The following is a 25844-nucleotide window of genomic DNA, read 5'->3' on the forward strand; positions in this document are numbered from 1 at the left end:
GTCCTAAACAAGAGGGGGGGGGTGTCTGGCCATCTGCACCTGGAGCTGCCTGTGAGCTCCTCCCCCTTAGCACAGAGAGAAAAGAGCTGGGGGGAGGGAAAGGGTGCCTTTATTCGGAGGGAAGGATCAGCACCCACCCCCATCCTCCAATACACAGGCTGGAACCCGGGAAGAAGGCAGCTGGTAGAGGAGCAAGGGAGGCAAAGGTGAGGACCGCCTCCAATAGCTATCTCCCCTTTTGCCTGCTGATCCTGGAAGACCTGGGGCCGAGGGGCACCTCCTCCACATGCGAGTGGACCCTATGGAGAGGCCAAGGGCTCACTTAGTTGGTGGCAGGATTCTGCTGACTCTCAGCCTCAGAATTTAAGGATGCTCACTTTGGATCAGGGAGCTAACTCCAGGGGTACGAAGATCCAAGGCAAAAAACTAAGCTCTGGGACTAGGACAGAGGAGGGGACCGCCCGCTGTGGAGCTGGTCTCCCCCGCTGGAATCTGTCATGGTGGGTCGGCAGGGAGGTCCCTAGTCAGGAGGCTGCTGGCAGTGGCAATGTCTGGCGACTGGCCCAGTAGCGGTGGTAGGTATCTTGGAAGAGGTCCCGGCAGGCGATGTGGGCGTGGAGACGGGCACAGGCTAAGAAAGCCCCAGCTAGCTTGCGGTGTAGAGCATAGGTCTCCTCAGGCGGTGGGCGAAGCCGGTGCCGAAGCAACACGGGGATGAGGCCCTGTATTCGGCGAGCAGTCTCTCCAGCCCCGAAGTCATAGGAGCCTGAAGCAGCAAAGGGCTCCCCAAGGATCATCACTGCCTCGACGTGGGCGTCAGAGAATGCCTAGGGTGGGGATGGCAGATGCATCCAGACGGACATAATGTCCTCTGATTACTTCTGAAGAGGCAAGCTGCAAGGGCTGGGGCGTGACTCACTGGTAGAGCTTGCCTAGAATCCACCAGTGAGGGGCTGGGAGGAGTGGCTCAGTGGTGGAAGGTTTGCATTGCTGGCCCAAGATGCCCTAAGAGTAGTAAGTAGTCGCCCCTTATCCACAGCATGCCCCCTGTCTCCTAGAGCTCCACCTTTCTACAGGCAAGTAACCCCTGTATTTCTCAAATAGCACTTCCCATCCCCCTCCCCCAAGGGGGCTCCTCAGAATAAGCTAGTGTAGTCAGTAACCTCACTGCCCAGGGGTAGAAGTCTCTACCTACCCCCACCCCCTCCTTTCTCCAGTTGCTCAGTCCCGAAACAAATTAGCCCCCTAAAGAAAACAGCCACAAACACACCAGCCCCCTTCTGCTCAGTGGTAACCAACCTTGGTTTCAAAGCCTGTAAGGAATTTGAGGTCCTGGGATTTCTGGAGAACTCGATCTCTGTCCCCATCTGCTGCAGCCTTCACCACCTGGAATGTCAGAGGACAAAGACCAGCGTGGGTCAAGGGAGGCTCTGGGGTTCTTGCTTTTGCTTTGGAGCGGAGTCTGATACAGCCTACACTATCTTGAACTCACTGTGTAGCTGAGGATAACCACGAACTCACTCCTGACCTTCCTGCCCCCACCAGTTGGGAGCTGAAGGATTAGGGGTCTGTACCACCACACCAGCCTACAAGGGAGGTTCTAGACAATAGGAAATACCAGCCTGAAGGGTACAGCAGTACATAGCTACAATCCTAGTATTCAGGAGGCAGGGACATGATTATGAGTTCAAAGCCAGCCTGGACTACCAAGGAACACTGCTAAAAAGGGGAGGAGGAAGGGAGGGAAGTGGGGAGGGGATACTTTGCCCAACTCTGTCCCTGCTCTATCTCCCTCAGGAGAGCCTGCAGGAGGTCAGGGGCTCTGCCATCCATTGAGAAGCTGCCACATGGGTGGCCCAGAGGAGAGTGTCTCATCTGTTGATGGTTCCAGACACTAGACAAGGATGGACCAGCATCCTAGGTTGCCTGAGGGCTATCTTCCCCATTGGTCTTTGAGCCTCTTGGGTGAATCCCAGCTGGGTGCAGTGGCAGCTCTGGTCTAGAGACAAGGCACTGAGGATGCTGGCTGTAGAGCTCAGTTCCTGTCCAGTTCTGCAGAGGGAGGCATCGAAGCACCTGTACCAGCTCCCCTGGCTTTAGAGGACTCTAGATAAACTGTAGCTGGCCTCTGCCTTCTCGTCTGTGAAATGGGTTCTGTGGGAGTAAGGAGCTTTGGTTCTGTGTGGGGTCACTGTGTGGGGCTCAGCACTGTGCCTGCAGAGAAAGTATCTGTCACTGGGTGCCAGGGTCCCTGTGCAGAAGAGGTGGGCTCAGAGCAGGGAGAGTAACCTGTCCAGCCTTGACCCACTGCACCACCCTCTGGGAGGGTGGCCTTAATTCCTCTATAGCTCCCTCTGCCTGTGACTTGTCTGGTCATCCATTATGGCTCCATATTAATGGGGTGGCCCTCCTTTTCTTTCTCCCTTTCTTTCTTTAAAGGCAGGGCAGCTAACAGAGGTGCTGACAAGTCAGATGACCTGAATTTGTTCCTCAGGTCCCATAGGTCCCATGTGGGGTAAAGAGAACTGATTCTTGCAGATTTTCCTGTGACCTCCCCATGTGTCCCCACAGTGCATGAGGGTATGTGTGTACACATGTACACACACACACGCGCACAAATACAAACAAGCAAACAAATAGGGTCTCGATATGAAACCCAGGCTGGCCTTGAACTCATGATTCTCCTGTCCTGATTGAGCTCCCAACTACGCTGATTATAGGCCACCACATCCATCCAACAGGTTTGTTTGTTTCTGTTTTAATTGGAAAAAGTTTAGGTGGCCCAAGTTTTGGGCAGGCAATGTTGATGAGAAATAAGATGGTTCAAGTGCTTGTGGAGGCCTTGGCTTTGTGCCTCAAATGGCCTGTGTGGGTGAGTGTGGAGTGTGGGCGTGGTGGTGTATGCCACTGAATTCGTCCTTGTCAACAGCTAGGGGTGGTCTTAAAAGTTCTCAGGCCAGAGCCTTCAGCCTTGTCTCACATTTTTCTCCTCTGTCTTCAAGGCCATTTGCACTGTGGCCCTATGTCTGTGGGGTCTCCCTCCCAGCGGGCTCCTCTGTAACTTCTCACAGCTCCCCTGAGGTCAGTCCTCAGTCTTGAGGGTCTTTGCTACTCAGGGGAAATTTTTCAACTCCATTGTTTCTCTTCTCCTCAAGCCCTTCCTGAAGCACCTCAGGAGGTAAAAGTGCCTACTGCAGAGGGCCCCAAGGCAGGACCCAGGATGTCTTGGCTCCACCCAACTCCTGGACAGAGAAAGGCTCTTGATGTCCTGCTTGCTGAATTGAGCCCTTATGGGTGCTGGTTTGGTGTGGTGGTTTAGATGAGCATGGCTGCATAGGCTCATATGGTTGAATACTGATCACCTGGTCCCCAGTTGGTGGAACTGTTTGGGAAGGACCAGGAGGTGTGGCCTTGTTGAAGGAGGTGTGCTACTGGGGCATGACTCCGAGGCTTCAAAAGCCCACACCAGGCTGGGTTAGCTCTTTCTGCCTTCTGCTTGGAGATCAAACAGGAGCTCTTTGTCTATTGCTACAATGCCACACCTGGGTCCTGCCATGCTCCTGCCTTCATCATGGTCATGGTCACGGTCACCCTCTGGAACTATGAGCAAGACTGTGACTGAGATTCCGGTCCTCTAGGGCCAACAAGTGCTCTTAACCACTGAGCCATCTCTCCAGCCCTAAAATGACCATTTCTCCTCAGAAGCACTACCATGTAGAAAGGATTTTCCTAGTTCCCTCTGTGGTCCTTTGAGAATGGTCCCCACAGACCCATATATTTGATGCTAAGTCACCAGAGAATGGAATTCTTTGAAGGGCTTCAAAGATTAAGAGGTGTTGTCAGAGTAGGTGTGGCCTTGTTGGAAGTATGTCACAGGGAAGGGTGGGGTGTGGGTTTTGATGTGTCTGTCTGTCTGTCTGTCCCTGTGGATCAGGATGTAGCTCAATCACACCTGCTTGCCACCATGCTTCCTGCCTTGACAATGGACTAAGCCCTGAAACAGTAGGCGAGACCCCAGCTAAATGCTTTCTTTTGTAAGACTTGCCTTGGTCATGTCTCTTCACAGCAATGGAAACACTAACTAAGACACTGTCTACTGTCATGGGACACAGACTGGGCTGTGATGGGGAGACAACTACCACAACTGTCACTAGCATCATCCAGAATAGAGCGGGGCACCGAGGGGCTGTCAGAGAATGTCGGATGGATGGAAGCCAAGCTGTGTGGACACGTGGGGTGGTCTGTGCAGCTGCTGCCACTGACTCACTTGGGAGGAAGAAGGGAAGGACAGAGGAGGTGAGGAGCATTCCCTGAATGGTCCAGCTTCCTGTGAGGTGCAGCATGCCCAGGCCCTGTACTGTGGGTTTGCTTCTCCTGTCCTCCCTACCTGGCTTGAGCCCTGACCCTTCAGGATTTATGCTCACCTCAATGTAATGGTCCGTGAACTCTGTTCCAAAGGCCCGGCTTGCACCAAAGTCCAGTAGAGTCACCTGGGAACAACGGAGGACGGGAAGGTGGGGAGCTGTTAGCATCCCCACTGCCAACTGCAGCGGCCAGGATGCTTTTTCCTCTCTCCTGCCAGCCCCACCCCTGCTACTGAGCCACACCTCTACACCCTCATTGGTGACCACAGGCAAATACCATATCAACCACCCACTTGTACAATCTAGGCCGGTCTGATCTTTAGTGCTAACCTTCTTTTGTTTTTGGTTTTTTTTTTTTTCCTTTTAAAACCAGGTTTCATGACAATCCAGGCTGCCTCTGCCTCTGGGGTACTAGGATTAAAAGTGGGTACTGCCATGCCTAGCTTATTTGGCTTTAATGTAAGTCTTGGGCCCATAACATACCCCAGAGAATGACATCTGAGAAATTAAATGAATACCCACAAATCCTACTAACCAGCTTAAAATACCACCCCACAGAGGTTTATTCCTCCCTCACCCCCAGGACCCTCTCCAAAGTCACTACTTGTCAGGAACTAATAGCATTAAATCATTTCCTCAGTACTGCAGATGGCTCAGTGGTTAAGAGCGCTGACTGGTCTTTCAGAGGACTCTGGTTCAATTCCCACTACCCACATAGTGGCTGACAACTGTCTGTAATTACAGTTCCAGGGGATCCAACACCCTCTCCTGGTCTCCTGGTCACTGCATACACATGGTGCACACACACCTATGCAAAGTACCCATACACAGAAAATACTAAAACAGTGATTTTAAAAATTAAAATTTCCTGAAATTCCCACGCATGTCTTCCACACCGATATGAAGGCACAGAACACATCTGGCAACAGCTCCATAACTTAAAGTTCTGTGTATTCAGAGAAGCCAGGCCTGGAGATAAATGTCTGCAATTCCAGGTGAAACAGGAATAGGAATTTGGCACCAGCTACATAGCGAGACCCTGCTCCCCAAAACCTTCCCATAGCGTTTACTGTAATTGTCCTGTAATTTCTACTTTGGACCTACATGGCTCGTAGTTTCCCTATCATGGTGTTAGTTCTGGTTCATCTCTTTGGTCCATTTATATTTTTTAAAAAGATTCATTATATGTGGATGGATGTTCTGCCTGCATGCATTTCTGTGCACCACTTGATGCCTGATGCTACCGATGTAGAAGGGGGTACTGGAATACCCTGGAACTGGAGTTACAGATAGTTGTGAGCCACTGTGCGGATGCTGGGAAGTGACTCACGTCCCTCTGTAAGGTAACCACTGAGCCATCCCTCCAGCCCCCCTTTTTCCATTTGGTATGTATTATGTTATTATGTATTATATTATGTGCGGCACATGTGTAGAGGGCAGATGACACTCCTCCCATCACCCTCCTGGGGACTGACGTTAGGGTTGTCGGGCTTGGTAGCATCTTTACCCAGAAAGCCACCGCTGGCCCTTGGCAAAATGCTTTTCATAGCAGCTAGCCAATGTACCCTGATCCACATCATAAAGAACCAACCTTGTGGCTGGAGGCGTCATACAGGAAGTTGGCCCAGTTGGGATCTGTTTGCATGAATCTGAACTCAAACAGCTCCCGCAGACAGAGCCTCAGGAGCTGGAAGCAAATCTGGAGGAAGAAGAAGACGCCAGTGAGGTCCTGGCCAGGAGAGTGAGTGAGTGCCTGGCTCCTCCTGGTCCCGTTCCACAAGGGATGTACCTGATTCCGGATGTCCTGGCTCAGGCCCTGGCACTGGTCTAGAGGGATTCCCCCAGCCAGCTCCATGCCCAGCACCCGTGTGGTGCATAACTCCTCTACCACAGCTGGTACTCGGAAGAAGGGGTCATCAGCCATGAGCTTCCTGGGACGGAAAAAGGGCAAGGAATGAGAGACTTCCTGCTTTAGAGCCCAGAGGCTTGGTTTGAATTGACCATTTTACTGAAAGTCCTTCAGGCCATCTTGCTCTAGGCTTTCCTTCCCGAACTCCCCCACTCCCCTTCTCTGGCCTGGCTTCCTTGGGTGACAGCTAATATCTGGCTGGACTGGCATTGAACAGACATTGTAGCACTGTGTAGTCTATTAACTGGGTGTGGCTGGAAACCCAGTTACCACGTCACTCGCACTAACCCTTCCCTGACCTTCTTCTGGTTACTTGATGATGAGCTCAGAGTATTTAGTTCACACATCACTTAAAAAAAAATAACTATTTTATGGCCAGTGAGATGCCTTAGAGGATAAAGGCATTTGTCCCAAAGCATGTGACCTGAGTTAGATCCCAGGGCCCACAGAGTCTTTTTTTTTTTTTTTTTTTTTTTTTTTTTTGGTTCTTTTTTTTTTGGAGCTGGGGACCAACCCAGGGCCTTGCGCTTCCTAGGCAAGCGCTCTACCACTGAGCTAAATCCCCAACCCGGGCCCACAGAGTCTTAAAAGTTGTCCTCTGACTTCCACATGTGTGCTACAGCACTTGTACACTGCGTGTACACACATGTACACACACACACACACACACAAAGTAATAAATATTACACATTCTTTATTAAAGAGTCCTTACTTTATGGCTCTACAGTGATAACCACTGGTCACTCCTTGGGACCACTAAAGAATCCTATTCCAACATTTCAGTTACTCGTGGTAAACCTTGGTCTAAATATATTAAATGGAGAACTCTAAGCTGTACACGGTAGTGTGTGTCCATAAGCCTGGCATTGAGTGTGGAGGAACGAGTCTGGGCCTCAGGCCCAGCTCCTGTGACACAGCACGTTCCAGGCCAGCCATGCTGCATAAGATTCTGTTTCAAAAAGCAATCAAGAGAACAGGGGCCAGGGGAAGGCGATCTGGAGAGGTGGCTCAGTGGTTAAGAGCACTGGCTGCTCTTCCAGAGGATCTGGGTTCTGTTCCCAACACCCATAATGGTGGCTCGCAACCTGTTAACTCCAATTCCAGGGGATCTGATGACCTCTTCTGGCCTCTGAGGGCACTGCATGTACAAGGTACACACACATACAAGCAAAAAAATCCATATAATAAAAAGAAACCTCAATTTTTTTTTTTTAAAAAAGGAAAATTCCAGAAGTAAATTAAAAAATTTGAAACCGAATACCACTCTGAGCAGTATGATAAATCCACCTCCATCCTGTTCGGAACATGAATCCTCTCCTCGTCCAGGATATGCATGGCACACACGGTCTAATACACTTCCCTTCTAAGAGTGCTTAGCCATTTCAGCATCATAACTGTTACAATATTACATTGGCAGTGTCCAAGTCACCTTGAATTTACTTAATAATGGTCCCAAAGCAAGAGCAGGAATGCTGGCTTCTCAGATATGCCAGTGAAGGGCTAAAACGCCTTTTCTTCTTTTTCTAAAATGTTTTGTCTTTCAATTCCTATGTATTAGTTATACACAGTGGGTTTCATTGTGGCATTTCCACACACACCACGTACACACTGGCACACGCACGGGATGTATTTTAGTCACCTTCCCTCGTCTCCCCCATACCTGCTGGTCCCCACTTCACGATTCATCCTTCTACTTTCTTGTCTTTTAAAAATGAGCGTTGTAGGGGTTGGGGATTTGGCTCAGTGATAGAGCGCTTGCCTAGGAAGCGCAAGGTCCTGGGTTCGGTCCCCAGCCCCGGAAAAAAAAAAAAAAAAGAAAAAAATGAGCGTTGTTAGGGCTGCTTACAGGAGGATGATGACTGGCTAATTTTTTCTTTCATTGTTTTTACATTTATTAAGTGCTTGTGCGTGCGTGCGTGCGTGCGTGCGTGCGTGCGTGCGTGCGACCGGGGACAACCCTGTGGGCATCAGTTCTCTCTTTTCACTCTCTGGGTCCTGGGGATCCTGTCCAGACCGTTGGGTCGAGTGGCAAGCTCTTTAACTGAGGAGCCATCACCAGCCCAGAGTGGTACCTTTAAGCGAGAAGGTAAAATGCCCAGGTTCAATGAAGAGAATAAAGAAAGCCACGGTCCATCAAGATTCTTAGTGAGAACAAATCTGTGCGTGAAATCATGGTGAAGGAAGAAGGAATCTGTGCCAGTTTTACCACAAACTGCAAGAGTTATGCCCACCGTGCGTGACGAATGCTTGGGTAAAGTGACTGAGGCACCCTGTGAAATGGAGCAGTGAAATTGCAGTCCTGCTCGAGAAGACTGAGGCAGGAGGATGACAGTCTGAACAAAGGTGGAAAGGTATTCATCTCGTGGGCAGACGCCTGGAACACGTCTTCCTAGTGGCATATGCTTGCTGCAGCAGGGAACATGTCTAGCCTGTGAGGGTGATCCCACCACAGGCACTCACAGGGGAAAAGTCTACCAGGATGGGGAACTAACTGGGTTTCAGGCATCCACTGGGGGCATCTAGGAATGTGTCCCCTGTACATATAGGAGGGCCCTGGACTCTAGACAGTGGTAGATAAATTGGAGGCTCCTTCTCTGACCCAGATGTGGTGGTGCACACCCGTAGTCCCAGCAACTGGGAGCTGAGGCCGAAGCACATGCATGGCACACAGGGTACAGGGTGTATCACACTCCACTCCACTTCAGCAGACTGACTGTTGCACTGTTATGGTGGCAGTGTTTCCTGTCATGTAATAGTCTGCCATTAAAACTCAGGTGTGGTGGTACACATCTGAACCTGAGAGGTAGAGTTCAAGGGTATCCTCAGCTACATAGGGAGTTTGAGGCCAGCCCAGGCTACATGGCATTCTATCCTCAAAACCACAGGGCCAAGGAGACAGCTCCATTAGAAAAGGGCTTACCTGGGATCGGTCCCCAGCTCCGAAAAAAAGAAAAAAAAAAAAAAAAAAAAAGAGCTTACCACATAAGCATGAGGAATCATGTTTTACCACCAGATCCTACAAAAGTCAAGAGGGGCACACTTTTGTAATCCCAGCCATGGGGCTTGATGGCCATCCAGTCTCGTCTGTCCAGTTCTGGGCTAGAGAGAGGTTCTGTCTCAAAGAACAGATGGACACCCACGTAAGGCTGTTCTCTGGCCTCCACAGGCCTCCCACAGCAGGTGAAGAAGTTGAGTGGGGGCAGACAGGTGGGCAGGCAGGCATAGGAAGGTTTTGGGGGATCCTGGGACAAGGGCGTCAGATCCTGAACAGGGTTGCTCTGGCCTGTCACCAAGTGTCACTCTGCCTTGCGGGGTCCCACTTCAGGTTGGTATGTAGTCCTAGTTATGAGGTCTCTGGTACTGGCTCGACTTCTCCAAGGCCAGGCCTGTACTAAGCACTAATCAGCACACCTCCCCTAGGAGAGCACTCTCCTGAGGCTACTGAATGGAATCAGGCCACACAGCCTTGCAAGGGCTGACCCGAGACTGAAGTCCACAGTCATCAGGGCCCAGGACACATGCCTTGTGTGACTGCTGTCTGGACTGCCTCCTCCCTGTCACCCAGCTTGCCATGCTGGGAGACACAGCCGACTTGTGAGCTCTGGGGTCTGTTTGTTGGTTTGTTTTGCTTTTTTGAGATGGTGTCTCATGTAGCCCAGGCTGACCTCAAACTCAGCTACATTCCTGAGGATGACCTTGAACTTCTGGCTTCTACCTCTTGAGTGCTAGGATTACAGGCACGAACCTCCAGACCAGGCTTACGGGGTGCTGAGGATCAGCCTCAGAGCGTGATTGATGTATCAGAGTGTGATTGATGTATCAGAGTGTGATTGATGTATCAGAGCGTGATTGATGTATGCTACGCCAACACCAAGGAAGCTACACCCTCAGACTTGAGTTGTCCTTAATTGTTGTGCACGACCACAACCCCCAGGTGTAGCCACACTGTTCTCTATTAGCTATAGTCTGTTCATGCGCCCTGCCATAAACTACTCCAGCATCAAGACTCTGATGTGGTGGCCCATGCATATAATCCTAGCAGTGGAGAGGTAGAGGCAGCAGAGTCAGGACAATGCTAGCACAGTCACATAGTGAGTTTGAGACCAGCTGGGGCCATAAATTGAGATCCTATCTCAAAAAAAAAAAAAAAAAAAAAAAAAAAAAAGAAAAGAGGGGTGGGGAGGAGTTGGCTGGTGGCTCAGCGGCAGTGGGGGAGCATGTTTGCTGTTCTTCGAGAGGGCTCAAATTCCATTCCCAGCACCCAGATTGGGTGGCTCACAACTGCCTGTAATTCCAGTTCCAGGGGAGTCCAAAGTCTCACATATATTTAGTCTCACAAAATTATAAAAAATTTTAAGAGAGAGCGATCTAACCAGTAGTATCAAAAACACCATAAAAGCCAGGTACAGGGCACACCTGTAATCCCAGCACTTGGGAGGCAGAGTCAGAATGATGCAAGTTCGAGGCCAGCCAGGGATGCATGGTGAGATCCTGTCTCAAAACAAGAACCCCACCGCAACTTACTTATCCACCCTGCTGAACAGATCTCAGACTTGGGTTTCCAGGTTGGGACTTGCACACATTGGTGCTCTGAGCAGTCTAGAGAACTCTGATGGCATACAGCAGTATAAACGTCCATACCGAATTTATCACGGAGGGCAGTGGCGGGGTCGCTGGGTATGCGAACATAGAGGTTCTTTTGGGGGTGGAGGACGTGGCTCAGCTGGTAAGCTGTTTGCCACACAGCATAAGGATTTGAATTTGATCCCCAGAGTCATGTAAAACAGCCGTGAAAGGCAGCAAGTACAGTAATTCTAGCACCAAGGCGGTGGACACGGGAGGACCCCGGGGTTTGCTGGCTAGCCAGTCTAGCAAAACCAGAGTTCTAGGTTCAGCAAGAGATGATATCTCAAAAAATAAGGTTGAGGGGCATGAGAGTCAGCTCTAGTGTAAAGCTCTGGCTGCTCTTCCAGAGGACACAGGTTCGATTCCCAGCACCCATGGTGGTTCACAGCCATCTATAAATTCAACACCCTCTTCTGGTCTCTGTGGGTACTGCATGCATGTGGTGCACAGACATATATGCAGGCAAAAAAAAAAAAATCAATACACAAACTAAAGCTCTCTTGCTCTTGCCCTCTTCCCCTTTGTCCCTTCTGCCCCACTCCCCTCCCCTTCCCTCCTTCCATGCCCATGGCCCTCTACTCTTCCCTTCTTCTACTCTTCTCTCATTAAACCTTTCCACGTGGGAAAAAAAAAACTAAAAAAATGGGGGTAGGGTGGGGTGGAGAGATAGCTCAGTGGTTAGAGCACTGACTGCTCTCCCAGAGGTCCTGAGTTCAAATCCCAGCAACCACATGGTGGCTCACAACCATCTGAAATGGGATCTGATGCCCTCTTCTGGTGTGTCTGAAGACAGCAACAGTGTACTCATATATATAAAATAAAGACAACATTTTCTTTTTTCTTTTTTTTTTTTTCAGAATTTTTGGGGGTTTTTGTTATTGTTATTTTTTTTGTTGTTGTTCTTTTTTTCGGAGCTGGGGACCGAACCCAGGGCCTTGCACTTCCTAGGCAAGTGCTCTACCACTGAGCTAAATCCCCAACCCCTTGTTATTGTTATTTTGAAACAGGGTTTCACCATGTAGCCATGTAGCCCGGGCTGATCCAGAACTCCCTAATGTAGATGAGGCTGGGCTTGAACTCACAGAAATCCACTTGCTTCTGATTGCCAAGTGGTGTATATCTCCATATTTGGTTTAAATATAAAATGTAAAAGTAAATTAAGGTTGAGCTGGCATGCGGACATATGCTCTTGGGGGACATAGGCAGTTCAAGAGCTACAGAGTGAGACCATAACTTCCCAGATGTTAACACTATTTTTCTGTCTGGAGCCGGTGTTCTCCTGCCCTACCATGCAGAAGGCTGACCCCTCCTCAGTTAGCAGCCAAGCCCCTTTGTGAGACCACAGCAGATGTGCATTTGACAGAGGCCATGCAAGGATAAGGAAGTCTGCCGTTCCATACAAGGACACTGACTGCCAGAGCTGGAGAGCACCACATCCATCCCAGCCCAGGAGAGAGGGAAGGAGTCCCTCAGGAGCTTGCAGGGGTGTCAGCTTACTTGAAGGTCTGGGCACAGGCGGCTTCTCTGCGGTAGTCACATTCCCAAGCCAGCTCTTGCTGCAAGGTCTGCAGGCTCTGCTCAGCAAACAGGCCTGGGAGGGGAGAGGGCAAGCCAGGGTGGCTGAGAATGGCTGCCTGTTCCCAGCCTGAACCCTCGGGCTACAAACCTGTGTCCTCTCTGGTCCTCATACACTTCTAAGTCTCTCACTGTCCCACGCACCTTTGTCTAGACTTCTACCCACACCCCCACCCCTCTTTTTTTTTTTTTTTTTTTAAGATTTATTTTATTGTAGAGCGCTTGCCTAGCGGGCGCAAGGCCCTGGGTTCGGTCCCCAGCTCCGAAAAAAAAAAAAAGATTTATTTTATTGATATGCGTACACTGTCACTGTCTTCAGACACACAGGAAGAGGGCATCGGATCCCATTACAGATGGTTGTGAGCCACCACATGGGTGCTGGGATTTGAACTCAGGACCTCAGGAAGAGCAGTCAGTGCTCTTAACCGCTGAGCCATCTCTCCAGCCCATCCCCACCCCTCTTTTATTCCTTTTCTTTTTCTTTTTCTTTTTTCTTTTTGTTTTTAAGGGCAGGCTCTTATGTAGTCCAGACTGGCCTCCAACTCAGTAAGTAGCCAAGGCTGGCCTTGATCTCCTGATCCTCCTGCTTCTGCCTGCCAAATCCGGGATCACAGACTTACCACAACATTTATTTGGCTTAGCATTTGAGATAGAGTCTCTCTGACCCCAACTTTTGGCACTCTTCCTGTCTCAGATTGCCCAGTGCTAAGGTTATAAGCGTGAGGGCTGGAGAGATGGCTCAGTGGTTAAGAACACTGACTGATCTTCCAGAGGTCCTGAGTTCAAATCCCAGCAACCATATGGTGGCTCACAACCATCTGTAATGAGATCTGATGCCCTCTTCTGGTGTGTCTGAAGACAACGACAGTGTACTTATGACAAGTAAATGAATAAATAAATCTTTAAAAAAAAAAGTGTGAGCCTCCAGACCCAGTTTACCCACCACATCTAAGATTCATCTTCTCTCTGTCTTTCCCAGAGCTGTGGTCTCTGTCTCCTGGGCTTGGCTCTGTCACAAGAACTGTTCCAGCCTCAAGCCTGAAGCAGCTCTTTTCACTGGCCAGTTAGCTAAGGATAACCTTGAACTTCTGATCTTCCCCTCCTGAGCACTGGGGTCCCTTGTGTACTACCACACCCTATTTGGTATCAGAGATCAACCCTGGGTCTCGCACTTGCCAGACAAGCACTCTACCCAGCTCTATCTGCAGCCATCCTCACCTCTCGACTCTGCCCGCCCTCCCACTGCCCGCTGCCTCTCACCTGGCCGCCAGGCCTGCCTCTACTTCCTTTCTTCCCACTAACACACCTTGCTCTGTCTTCACGTGACCCAACACAGACATGCTGCCTACCAAGTTGTCTCCTCTGCTTCTATGGTTCCCCTGCATACTGTACACCTGTCTGTCTGTCTGTCTGTCTGTCTGCCTGCCTGCCTACCTGCCTGTGATTTGATCTGGGCTTGTTTCTTTGGCGCTATGTCACACACTCACTCTCTCTGGATTTCCCCTGCTCGGCATCCTCCTGTCCCCGTGTGAGGTATGTACACTTACAGTGCTGTCTGTCCTCAGTCTGGCCCCACCTCCTCTCTTTAAGCATCCCTCCCTCAGGGTGGGGGCACCAGGGGGCACCTCACCCTCTGGTAGTCCCACACTCATCTTGAGCAGGGCCAGCAGGTTCTGCACGTCACTCTGGATGCTCTCGGCAACACCTGGGTACTGTCAGGAGGGAGGAGGGGGGTCAGGAGTCACCCATGCCTTGGGGACAGGATGTTGCCCACCCCCAGCCCTGCCCACCCCCTTCCTCACCTGGATCTTCACAGCCACCTCAGTCCCGTCCTTCAGCACGCCTTGGTGTACCTGCCCGATGGAGGCAGCAGCAAAGGGCACCTCCTCCAGGGAGGTCACCTTGTCTTGCCAGTCCTTGCCTAGCTCCTCTTCTAGAACTTTCTGAAAGGAGCACACATGACAGTCACCATTATGATTCCTGGCAGCTGACTCCATTCCTCGTACTGGTGTGCTGCGTTAGTTAGGGAGTGTGTTGTGTCAACAACCCTGGGGTTCACTCTTGGCTGATAGATTGTTTTACAGATGTGGAAACTGAGGCCTAGGTGACCAGCCAGGTGTGTTGAGGATATTCGATCCTACTGTGAACTTCGACATTGTCCAGTTGTGGTGAGGCTCAGCCTTGGCACACACCTTTAATCCCTCTGGCTGGAATACAGACAGGCCCTTAGTACACACCTTCACTCTCAAACAGTGAAGGTAAAGTTAGTTGGTAGAAAGACGCACACGTTTGAAAGTGATGTCTAATTGAGTGGCAGACAAAGTGACGAATCAGAGAAAGATGTGACAGAATAGGATACGCCCAACTCTCACAAGAAGAGAGAGGAAAGAGAAGCTACTTAAGGGAGAGACAGACAGTGCAGAAGAGCACAGAACAGGAATACACTGAAATTCATGGAGAGCAGTGCAGTAGAATGGAGAGAGAGAGAGAGTGGAGCAGCACAGAGAGGGAGGAGGAGGCAGTTTTACTGGGAGAGTTTTATATCGAGATTGAAGAGAGAATTAGAAAAGATTGTTAAGAATTAGAGGCCAATGGAGCCTGGATGGCTCAGTGGTTAAGAGCACTGACTGCTCTTCCAGAGGTCCTGAGTTCAATTCCCAGCAACCACATGGTGGCTCACAACCATCTGTAATGAGATCTGATGTCCTCTTCTGGTGTTTTTGAAAACAGCTACAGTGTAATCATATAAAATAAAATAAATAAATCTTAAAAAAAAATAATGAGAGGCCAAGCAGAGCAATTCAGAAGCTGAGAGAAAGCCCGATTGAATAAATCAGCTGGGAGAGGAGTTTGAACAGAACAGCTGAGTTGAACCAGCCAGCCAGAGTTCAGAAAAGAGTAGAAAGGGTCAGAGCTTATTAAGTAGCAAGTCTGGGAGGTTCAACATTTTAGGCCTAGATTAGATGGTACCGAGGCTTAAGCTTCCAGGACTAGGCCTAGGTTAGCAGACGGAGGCAGAAAGCCTCTCAGACAACAACAGGAGAATAAAAGTTACAGTTACACAGGTGCCATTGTTTCATGTTGTCTTTGAGTGGAGGAAATCAACGTGGCTTTAATTAGGAAAAGGAGAACGAACTCCTAAGACTCAAGAGGAGTCCCACTGAAGGAATAACTACTTTGGCTCTGTTTGTTTTTTGAGGCAGGGTCTCACTGTGAGGTCCTGGATTGGCTGGAATATACTGTATAGACCAGGCTGGCTCCAAACTCACAAGACATCCACCTTCCACGGCCTCCTGAGGGCTGGTATTAGAGATATGCAGCAGCAGCCCAGGGAGGTTGTTAATGAAGACTGGTACTATTCCTTGGTAGAGTCTCAGATTATTAAGGCATTAAAAAAAAAACCGGGGGTTGGGGATTTAGCTCAGTGGTAGAGCGCTTGCCTAGGAAGCACAAGGCCCTGGGTTCGGTCCCCAGCTCCGAAAAAAAGAACCAAAAAAAACCCCAAAAAACCGGGGTTGGGGATTTAGCTCAGTGGGGTTGGGGATTTAGCTCAGTGGTAGAGCGCTTGCCTAGCAAGCACAAGGCCCTGGGTTTGGTCCCCAGCTCTGAAAAAAAAGAAAAGAAAAAAAAACAAAAACAAAAACAAAAACAAAAACAAAAAAACCAACCCGACACGATGAAGAGGGCTTCCTTTGGGTTCTGGCAAGTTTACAGAGTGGCTCAGAGGGCCATGGTGACTACCTGGGTCACGCATGTGGCAAGGGGCAGAGCCCGGATGGAAGGCAGGGAGGGAGCTGGAGCCTAGGTCTTTATACAGTTACAGAACAGCTGTCTTCTTAGTACCAGGCTCCATGGCATCCTGTTTAAGGATAGCGTCTCCTTCAATTTTGCTTGTTTGTCTGAGGTAGGATCTAAGGTAGCCCAGGCTAGCCTTGGATTCTCTATGTAGCTTGGGGTACCGTTGAGCTCCTGATCCTACTGCTTCTGTCACCGACTGCTGAGACTATACAGGTGTGTGTCATATGTCCTAGCATGACCTTAATCACAGCTCAAACTTACATGTTACTCGCGTGTGTCAGACAGGGAGTGACTGGGACAGGTCTAGGGACTTTACGTAATAGAGACTGTTTTGCAGATTACACGCTGAGCTACGTACGTATGTCACCATCCATCCAAACCGGATGCTCACCATCATCTGCCAGCGGGGCATAAAGTCAGCACTCTGCCGGACCCTCTCGAAGACTCGCTGAAGCTGGGGGCTGATGAGGCTGTTGTCTTGGGAGACAGTGGGATGAGGGGATTAGTGAGGAGGATGAGGAGAGGTCCCACACGAACACCTGAAATCAGGGGGTGCTGCTGGCTGGGTGGGGTGGGGTGGGGATGAGGTCATAGGTCAGGATGAGGTCATAGGTCAGGATGAGGTCATGCTGTACCCTGGATGCTGAGCATTTGGCCGATCTTGAGGGCAGCTCCCCGGACTGTACATAAGGTCTGTACGATCCTCTCAGCATTGGCCTCGGTAAGGAAAGGACTGGAGCCCTCTACGGCGAGAAGCGAGCGTCAGTATTATATGCACAGAAAGAGCCTTCCTATGTACCCTTGGCTGACAGAACTCTGTGTAGACCAGGCTGGCCTCAAACTCTTAGAATCCTATGCGCCTCTGCCTCCTGAGTGTTGGGATTAAATGTGTGCATGGGAAACTTTACACCATTTCCAATTTAACTTTTTTATCTTAAAAACTTACAATGTGGCCCAGGCCCAGGATAGCCTCAAACTCAGAGAAAATCCTCCTGCCTCTGCTTCCTGAGTACTGACATTACAGGCCAAAAGAAAAAAAAAAGAAAAAAAAAAGGAAGCCGGGCATGGAGGATTCATACCCGAAATGAAATCCCAGCAATCAGTAGGCAAGAGGCAGAGATGGATATCTCTAAGTTAAAGACTAGCCTGGGCTACAGAAGACCCTGCCTCAAAAAAAAAAAAAAAATCCCAAAAAACCAAAAAATCTGTTAATCACTATTACCACCACTGCACAGCCACCAGGGGACTAACATAAAAATGCTGACATCAAGTGCTGGCAAATTTGGAGTAGCAACTTGAACTCATGTCTGATGAGAATGTGCCAGCACAGCCCTCTGACAAAGAGGCGATTCCTAGAAAAGCACATTTCCACAACAGCGCGGTTCCTCCTCCAGGTGTGAACTCGAGGGAGAGACAGAGTGACTACACAGCTCTGAACACACACTTGCCACATGGGCACACCTGCTGGCAGAGTTGAACCACAGAAGTCAGATGTGCTCACAGCGGAGGGAGGGAGGGGACACCCCTAACCGCAGCACTTCAGCAGCCTGAGCGAAAGGACCAGAAGTTCAAGATCTTTAGTCTTAGAACTCTGCAGGTGGAGCTTTGTGAGTTCAAGACCAGCCTGGTCAGTATCGTAAGTTCTAGGACAGCCAGGGTTACCCACAGAGTCTCAGGAAGTAAGTATATAAGTAAGTAAATAAAAAATAAAAAAAATTTTTTTTTTTTTTTTTTTTTTTTTTGGTTCTTTTTTTTTTGAGCTGGGGACCGAACCCAGGGCCTTGCGCTTCCTAGGCAAGCGCTATACCACTGGGTTAAATCCCCAACCCCAAAAAAAAAAAATTATTTTAAGGAGTTAAATTTGTACGTATAACCTCTCTAATAAAGTATTAATAAACAAAAGCCACATAAATGCTGTCTTCAGAGCGCTCCCTGTATTTCGAGGCACTGGAGCTTGAACTGGATACATGTATGAGTTTATACACACTGGGTAGGTACCACTGAGCAGCCCAGACTTGGTGAGTCTTCAAAAAATTTAGTCGCAAACCAGGCTTATTGGCACATGCCTTTAATCCCAATACTTGGAAGGCAGAGGAAGATAGAGCTCTGTGAGTTTGAGGCTAGCCTGGTCTACAGAGTGAGTTCCAGGACAGTTAGGGCTATTTAGAGAGGTATCTTAAAAAAAAAAAAAAATCTTTCCTATCTTTTAAAAATAGCAAACCCTTTTTTATTTTGAAGTGAGGTTTCACCAAGTTACCTAGGCTTGCTTTGTAGCCAGGCCAGACTTGATGTCTAGAACATCTCAATTGTTTTAAGATTTATTTATTTATTTTTAGCTAGGTGTGGTGGTGTACAACTTTAATCCCCCAGCACTTGGGAGGCAGAGGCAGGCAGACCTCTGAAATTGAGACCAGCCTGGTCTACAGCGCAAGTTCCAGAACAGCCGGGGCTACAGAGAGACTCTATCCAAAAACCAAACACTCTTTATTATTTATATTTATGTGTCTGTGCATATGTGCATGTGAGCCTGTGTATGCATGAATGCACTTCATGCATGCATAAAATCTGGAGTGGCCAGAAGAGGGCGCTGGATTCCCTGCAGCTGGAGTTCTAGGCATTGTGAGCCACCTGGTGTGTGTCCTGGGAACTAGTCAGTACGTGACTTCTGTGTGCCAAACAATTGACTTTACACACACACACACACACACACACACACACACACACACACACACACACACACACACACACACACACACACACACACACACACACACACACACACTCACTTGTAAGCAAAACCCTACTACAACCCAAGCCCTCAAGGCCAGGAGCTAAATGAACCCAGATGATATCACTACTCACCGTGCTGCAGACTTCCACCTGGCAGGGACTTCTTGGTCACCTCGGCCAGTGCTCCCAGGCCCAAGCCCACAGCCAGCCCTGAAGAGCAAGAGAGGAAGCTGAGAGCCTGCTCATCCGGGATCCTCTCATAGACTCTCACTTCTGCTTCATGCTGTCTAGAGACCCTCTGTTGCTCAGTTTGTAGGCAAGCACCCTCCTAACTGAGCTGCATCCCGGTTTTTTCTTTTCTTTTGGTACTCTGGATGGAACACAGGGTCTCACGTGCTACCCAAACTCTACATCCTAGCATCTTTAAAAATAATTAAGACAGTGTTTTACTTAGTTGGTCAGCATGGCCTGGAACTAGCTATGTGGTTTAAGTTAGCCTTGAAATTGTAACCCTGCTGAAGCTTTCCTAATAGCTAGGGCTACTATCAGAGATGACTCACATTTAACCCTTCCTTTCTTCTGACATGCGTTATGTAGCCCAGGCTAGCCTTAAACTCATTGTTACCTGAACGCCTGCTATTTGTACCTCTCAAGTACTGAGATTTTAGGCATATGTCACCATTTCCACCCTTAATATTCTATCCATTATATATATATATATATATATTTATATATATTTACTTATGGTTCTGGGGGTAGAACCCAGGGCCTCAGGAATGTCAGATGCGTTCTGTCTTCTCAGCCTTTCTCTTTATGTCCAGAACACGTATCTTCCATGCCTTCCTCTCACTGAAATCTGGTATAACCGACCTGGCCTCTTCTTCATTCTCTCCTTAATTTTCTCTTCTGTTTCCATTCTCCTCGTGTATACTTTTTGGAGACAAGCTCTTGCTGTGAAGCCCTGGCTAGCTTGGAACTGGCTATGTAGACCAGGTTGGCCTAGAACTCAGAGACCTGCCTGCTTCTGCCCAAGTGCTGGGATCAAAGGCCTGTGCCACCACTCCAGACTTTGATTCTTTTACTGTCGCCATCTCTAGTTTACAGCTGGCATTTGCCAACCATGCAGTGTGCACCTGTGTTACGGCCAGTGTGCCTCAAGTGTTTGTCACCGTCTGACCCCCACCTCCAGCATAGCTGCAGCCATTTTGTTCCACTCCTGCCAGCTATATTTCATGCTGTTGCTGTAACATGCCTGCCAGTCACTGACACAGAGAAGGGACTTGGCTCAGAAGTGACATGCTGACCACATACCCCGTTGTGTTCTGTATGAGCTTTGCTAATCTTAAGAAATTCCACAAAGCTTTACGTAAGACCTATCAAATCAGAGGTCAATATGAAGAACTGTTATGTCTAAAGTATCTTTGAGTCAGGGCTGACCATTGGGCAGTACTTCCTGCACTTGCAATATGAACTCACTGTGGTTGTTTTCCTTTATAAGCTGACGGAAAAAGATATCCGTTGTCATAGTTCAGATAATTCTGAGCTATGTCCCTGGTCTGACCAGTATCAGCATGTGTGTCCAATGATCTTTTTTTTTTTTTCTTTTTCTTTTTCTTTTTTTTTCCGGAGCTGGGGACCGAACCCAGGGCCTTGCGCTCGCTAGGCAAGCGCTCTACCACTGAGCTAAATCCCCAACCCGCAATGATCTTCTTAAGAAGATCAGTGTTCATAGTTTGTGTGGCGATTCCTGAACCAACAGTGTTGAGGCATTTCATTCTCACGCCTCTGTGAAACGTGTTTGACAGGAAAGCTCACATCTTGCAGAAAGAGAAACTGAGGCTCAGAGAAGTTACATAAACTGCCCAGTCATAAAATGAGGATGTCCCTCTCCTCCGAAACCCTGGGCGTACCGCTGCCCAGGTTCTACCCAGAGCACGCGATTGCACTTATCTTTGGTACCTTTAACTGTGATGAAGGAGACCTCTACCCTGCAATAACCAAGAGACACCAGGGCCTGTTATCCCAACACCAGGAAGGCAGAGTCAGAATCAGGGCCTTGATGCCAGGTTACAGGAGACATCACCACAGAAAGCATTTGTGTGCTGGAGCATGTTGGGAGTGTGTGGTGGCACAAGCCTTTAATCCCAGCACTCGGGAGGCGAGGCAGGCAGATCTCTGAGTTCCAGGCCAGTCTGGTTTCGAGCCAGCTAGGGCTGCATGGTGAGACTCTGCTTCAAAAACAAACCATATGTGTATAAACACATTCAATATTTACTTAAATTTCCTTTTTTTTTTTTTTTTTTTCTTTTTTTTTTGGGCTGGGGACCAACCCAGGGCCTTCCCTAGGCAAGCGCTCTACCACTGAGCTAAATCCCCAACCCCGTGCTTAAATGTTCTTATATGCTTTTTTTTTCCCTCTTTCTTTCCCTAGACAAAGGTTATTGATGCCAGGTTGGTCTTGAATTTGTGGGTGGAAGCAGTCCTACAGTAACCTATCAGGCAGCTGGGCCTGCAGCCATGCACCACCAGTCTTGGTGGTTCAATCTTTTGGCCCTTTCCTCTTTCTCTCTCCCTCCTTCTTTTCCTCTCTCTCCTTTAAATAGGGTCTCATCTAGTGCAGGTGGCCTCAAACTCACTCTGTTATGAGTACATTATTGCTGTCTTCAGACACACCAGAAGAGGGGATCGGATCCCATTACAGATGGTCGTGAGCCACCATGTAGTTGCTGGGATTTGAACTCAGGACCTTGGGAAGAGCAGTCAGTGCTCCTAACCGCTGAGCCATCTCTCCAGCCCTCAAACTCACTCTGTAGCCAGTAATGACCTTGAACACTTGCTCTTCCCGTTCCTTCCTACCCATACCCCGATTGCTGAAATTACAGGTGGGTGTCCTGGCTGCCTCCTTTCCTTTTTGAAGGGTTGGTTGCAACACATTACTTTTATTTCATACATGTTTAATCAATCCTGCTGCGGGACCTAAAGTCCAGTCACCTCACCTTTCAGCGCCCTCTCCTCCATCAACAGAAGAAATAAACACATGCCTTACAAGGCCTTGCTCACTACAGCTTCTCAGTAAACAAACGTTCCCGTTTACATTCTTCTTTTTCTGCGGTTTGCAGGTGTTTGCCTCCACCCCTCTTCCCTTGTCTTTCTCTCTCCTAACCCTCTCTTTGATTCACCCTTTCCCTTGCTTCACCTGTAAATGTTGTTTCTGATTTAGGTCACACGAAGATCTCTGCGTGCCACACCTACCCCCAAAGCTGGCCAAGCGACTGATGCGGGAGGCAGGCACCTTGCGTTCACGAGAGCGATCACTCAGCTGAGAAAGAGGAGAGGTGTGAGGTAGGGAAGGGGACAGAATGGCTGAAAAGCCCTGCTGACCTGCTGCCACCTTCTTCAGTGCATCATGGGGGAGGGGAGGGGTCACACAGGAAGCAATGATACCTGGGGCCGGGGTGCCTTCCTGAGCCTGGCCTCCCGGGCCCTACGAATTTCATCTTCAGTTAGGCCTCTTCCGGGCTGGTCTTGATGAACCCTTTGGGTCAAACAATCCCTACATGGCCCCTGTAGAGAAGTGGATTTTAATAGAGTGAAGGTTTAGTCCTCCTTTTTTTGATCCATTTCCATCATTCCCGCCCCGCCGCCAAGCTTCCCTCAACCTCTCTTCCTTGGAGGTCCCCTCTCCAGCCTCTTACCCACCAGTGGGGCCTAAGTCTCAGGGCCCCCGCACAGGGCAGACGAACAGCCCTGCCCAGCGGTCCACAGGTCGTGCGCAGCATAGCTCCTAGCTCCAGCCACATTGCCTAAGAAATAATGATTACAGGACTGGGCCTCCTGTTTTGCGCCCATGTTTGAAAGCTCCCCACCTTCATATCTTCTCCCCTTTTAATTGATTTCCAAGTTTCTCCTAGTTAACCCCCCCACAAACACACACGTTGCTAAGAACTCATGTTTTCCCTAAGCGCCTCCCCAAATCCCCCAAAAACCCTCGCTGTTGCTAAGCTTCTCTCCCATTGCTAGCCGTCCACAGATTGTCCAGGACTACTCTCTACTTCTCAGCGCCCCTCTCGTTGCTAGGCATCGCCTTACCTTGGACTGTTAAGCATCCACAATTCCTATGCTGCCCCCTCCTCCCAACACCCCGTTACAACCCCGTTACGGGGCACCTCCCCCGGTTGCTAAGCACCCACTCCACCAGGTTTAGGCTCCAGGTCTAGCACGCGCTGGGCCTCTTAAGCTTCCGGGAACGTCCGCACACCCGCCCCCTTTGAGCAGCTAGCCAATGGTAGCACAGCACCTCGCGGACGGTTACAAAGAAAAAAAAACCACCCGACTGAGGAGGCGTGGCAAGGGGGTGGAACCCAGGCGAAGGCTCTGTGGGTCTTCTGCGTCGGTCGGCGTGCACGTGAGCTCTTTAGATGGACCGACAGTCTTACTGACAGAATCTCTCTACCCTCCTCTCTGCTCCCCTCTCTCTGTCTCTCCCGGTCTCTCTCCCTCCCTCCCTCCCTTTCCCCTCGCTCATTCTCATTCCTCTCCTCCCCCTCTCTCCCGGCTCTCTCTATTGTAGGCTATGAGGAAGTCCTGATCCTCTTGTCTCCACTTCCCACCTGCTGAAAATTGCAGGTCTGTACCGTTACATGCACTTACATTTCCGCCTGGCAAGCTCAAAATCTATCCTGTGTATTGGGTCACCCCCCCACTCCCACCCCGCCGCCTTGGATTCACAAATCCAGGGCCTTGTGCGTTCCATGGAAGATTCTCAACCACTGAGCCATACCCTCCGAACAAACATTTCCCTTGCACACGCAGCCTATCCACTTTGCACCAACACCCACGCCCTGGCACCCAGCCTCCTTCCTTGCACATATAAATCCACTGCCTTGCTTGTGAACTGTTTTCTGCTCAGGCCTTCACCATAGCTCCCCTTGGCGGCATACTGGGCCCGCGTTCCCTCCTGCACCCTATTCTCCATTCCCCGCCCACTTAGGAGATGGCCCTCAGTGGGAGCCCTCTGAAGGCCTGACATTTCCCAGAACATATTCGGTGAAGATTCCCAGCGCTGAGTCAGGAGCCTTGGCACAGAAGAAAATTGACTCACTCCTCTCGTTGTCTAGAATAGAAACAGCTGGTGGCTGGGACATCTTTCCCACAACTAAAGAGAGGGAGAAGCGCAGATGTGTTCCTCACAGCACCCTACTGTCGCTGTCTAGCCCCACCCCCTTTGTCGGGAATTAGGCCTCCTTGCGTCTGTCCCTTTACTGAGTGACCTCAGAAGAGCCCTCCTCCTCCTCCGGACCTCCTGTTCTCTAATTTGTATGATGTATGAGGTGGGTTCCCGTATCTGACTTCTCATTAGCCTATGAAGCGATGACTCATCCTGGAGCCTTGGGCCTGTGCTCAATGTCCCTCCTTATGCGTGACTCAATTTCAAGCACCTCCAGTCCTCTTCCAAAGGTGAGGGAGGGTCTAACTCTGGAGCAGCAGGCTACTTGCCATATGGGACAGGTTGAAAAATCACCTCAGATGATAATCCCACAGGGGCCATGGCTCACAGTGGCCTTGTACCACAAACTTCATGTACTTGAGTTCATTGCAGACCAAAACAAAGGCAAGGAAAGGGTGGAACTTGAACTCAAAGCCCTTCCTGATAAACTGAGATCATGAAGGTGACCATGGTGGTGCATGTCTATAAGACCAGCATTTGGAAGACAGAGGCAGGAAAAGAATTTAAACTTACCCTTGGTTTTGAGGCTAGCCTGGGCTACATGAGACCCTATCTCTCTCTCTCTCTTTTTTTTTTTCCAACCCCGAGATCCTATCTCAAAATAAATAAAAGAGGAAACAATGGAGCTAGAGGTATATCTCAGTGACACAACATGTGTGAGCATTAAGAAACAAAGAGGCACTGGGAGGTGGTGGCACACACCTTTAATCCCAGCACTTGGGAGGCAGAGGCAGGAGGATCTCTGTGAGTTCCAGGACAGCCAAGAATATAGAGAAACCCTGTCTCAAAAATCAAAACAACCAACAAACAAGGAGCTGGAGAGGGGGCTCAGCTGTTCCGAATGCTTGCTTGCTTTTCTTTCAAAGGATCTGAGGTCAGTTCCTAGCGTCTACCTGGGAAGCTTAAACCATCTGTAACTCCAACTCCAGATCTGATATGATACCCCCTTCTGCACACACATACACATAAGTAATTAAGGAACAAACCAACCCTGAGGTATGAGGTAGTGTTAGAGTCTAGAACATAAGTCCTCTAGACATGAGCTCATTTTTATTTACTTATTTAGAAATCCAAGGTCCTGTGCCCATGCCCTGCCACAAAAGCAAATCCCCAGGCTCGGCTTTTCTAAGATAGGCTCAAACTATGTAGGCCAGGTTGGTGTTGGGATAGTGAGACACAAGAATATCTTTTGTCTGCCTCCTGTGCAATAGGATTATAGGAGTGCGCCATCGCCCAGGTTTTAGACAAGAGATTTCTTCACAGTTTTAAACATTGGAATTCTTTTCTGAAAAGGACTTACCTATTTATTTTTATTATTATTCGAGACAGGGTTTCTATAGGTAGCTCTCGCAGACCTGGAACTGACATAAATTCAGAGACCTGAGTACTGGGGAGTACTGAGTAAAGGTGTGAGCCACCATGCCAGCCGTAAAAAGATTTAATTGTATGTGTGTGGGTAATTTTATATATGCAAGTATGTCTGTGGTCGCTGTGCATGCCCAGAAGAAACCGGAAGAGAGTGTTCAACGCTCTAGAACTGAAGTTACAGATGATTGTGATCCCCCCACACATAGTGCTGGAAAACAAACTCCCAATTCTTCACAAGAGTAACTAA

The 25844-nt window shown here is 49.3% G+C and overlaps 1 protein-coding gene across 2 annotated transcripts; it reads right to left on the bottom strand.

The window, feature by feature from the left end:
- Positions 1-91: 91 nt before the first annotated feature.
- Positions 92-23266, bottom strand: Coq8b (coenzyme Q8B). Of its 2 annotated transcripts, XM_032894126.1 has the most exons (15): positions 23092-23266; positions 22698-22805; positions 22447-22566; positions 22255-22321; positions 19135-19212; positions 16908-17015; positions 16664-16749; positions 14277-14417; positions 14105-14186; positions 12397-12490; positions 6154-6295; positions 5956-6063; positions 4425-4490; positions 1300-1386; positions 92-827 (listed from the first exon to the last, which is right to left on the bottom strand). In XM_032894126.1, exons 2-15 carry the CDS (start codon positions 22800-22802, stop codon positions 525-527), a joined length of 1587 nt encoding a protein of 528 aa, XP_032750017.1. In that variant the 5' UTR covers positions 22803-22805; positions 23092-23266; the 3' UTR covers positions 92-524. The 2 variants fall into 2 exon arrangements, with proteins under 2 accessions (XP_032750017.1, XP_032750018.1); XM_032894127.1 differs by lacking the exons at positions 22255-22321; positions 22447-22566; positions 22698-22805; positions 23092-23266 and adding an exon at positions 22199-22217 and having other exon boundaries at positions 95-827.
- Between the last annotated feature and the right edge of the window lie 2578 nt (positions 23267-25844).

The sequence above is a fragment of the Rattus rattus genome, chromosome 2, assembly GCF_011064425.1.
Source record: "Rattus rattus isolate New Zealand chromosome 2, Rrattus_CSIRO_v1, whole genome shotgun sequence".
NCBI classification, from domain to species: Eukaryota; Metazoa; Chordata; class Mammalia; order Rodentia; family Muridae; genus Rattus; species Rattus rattus.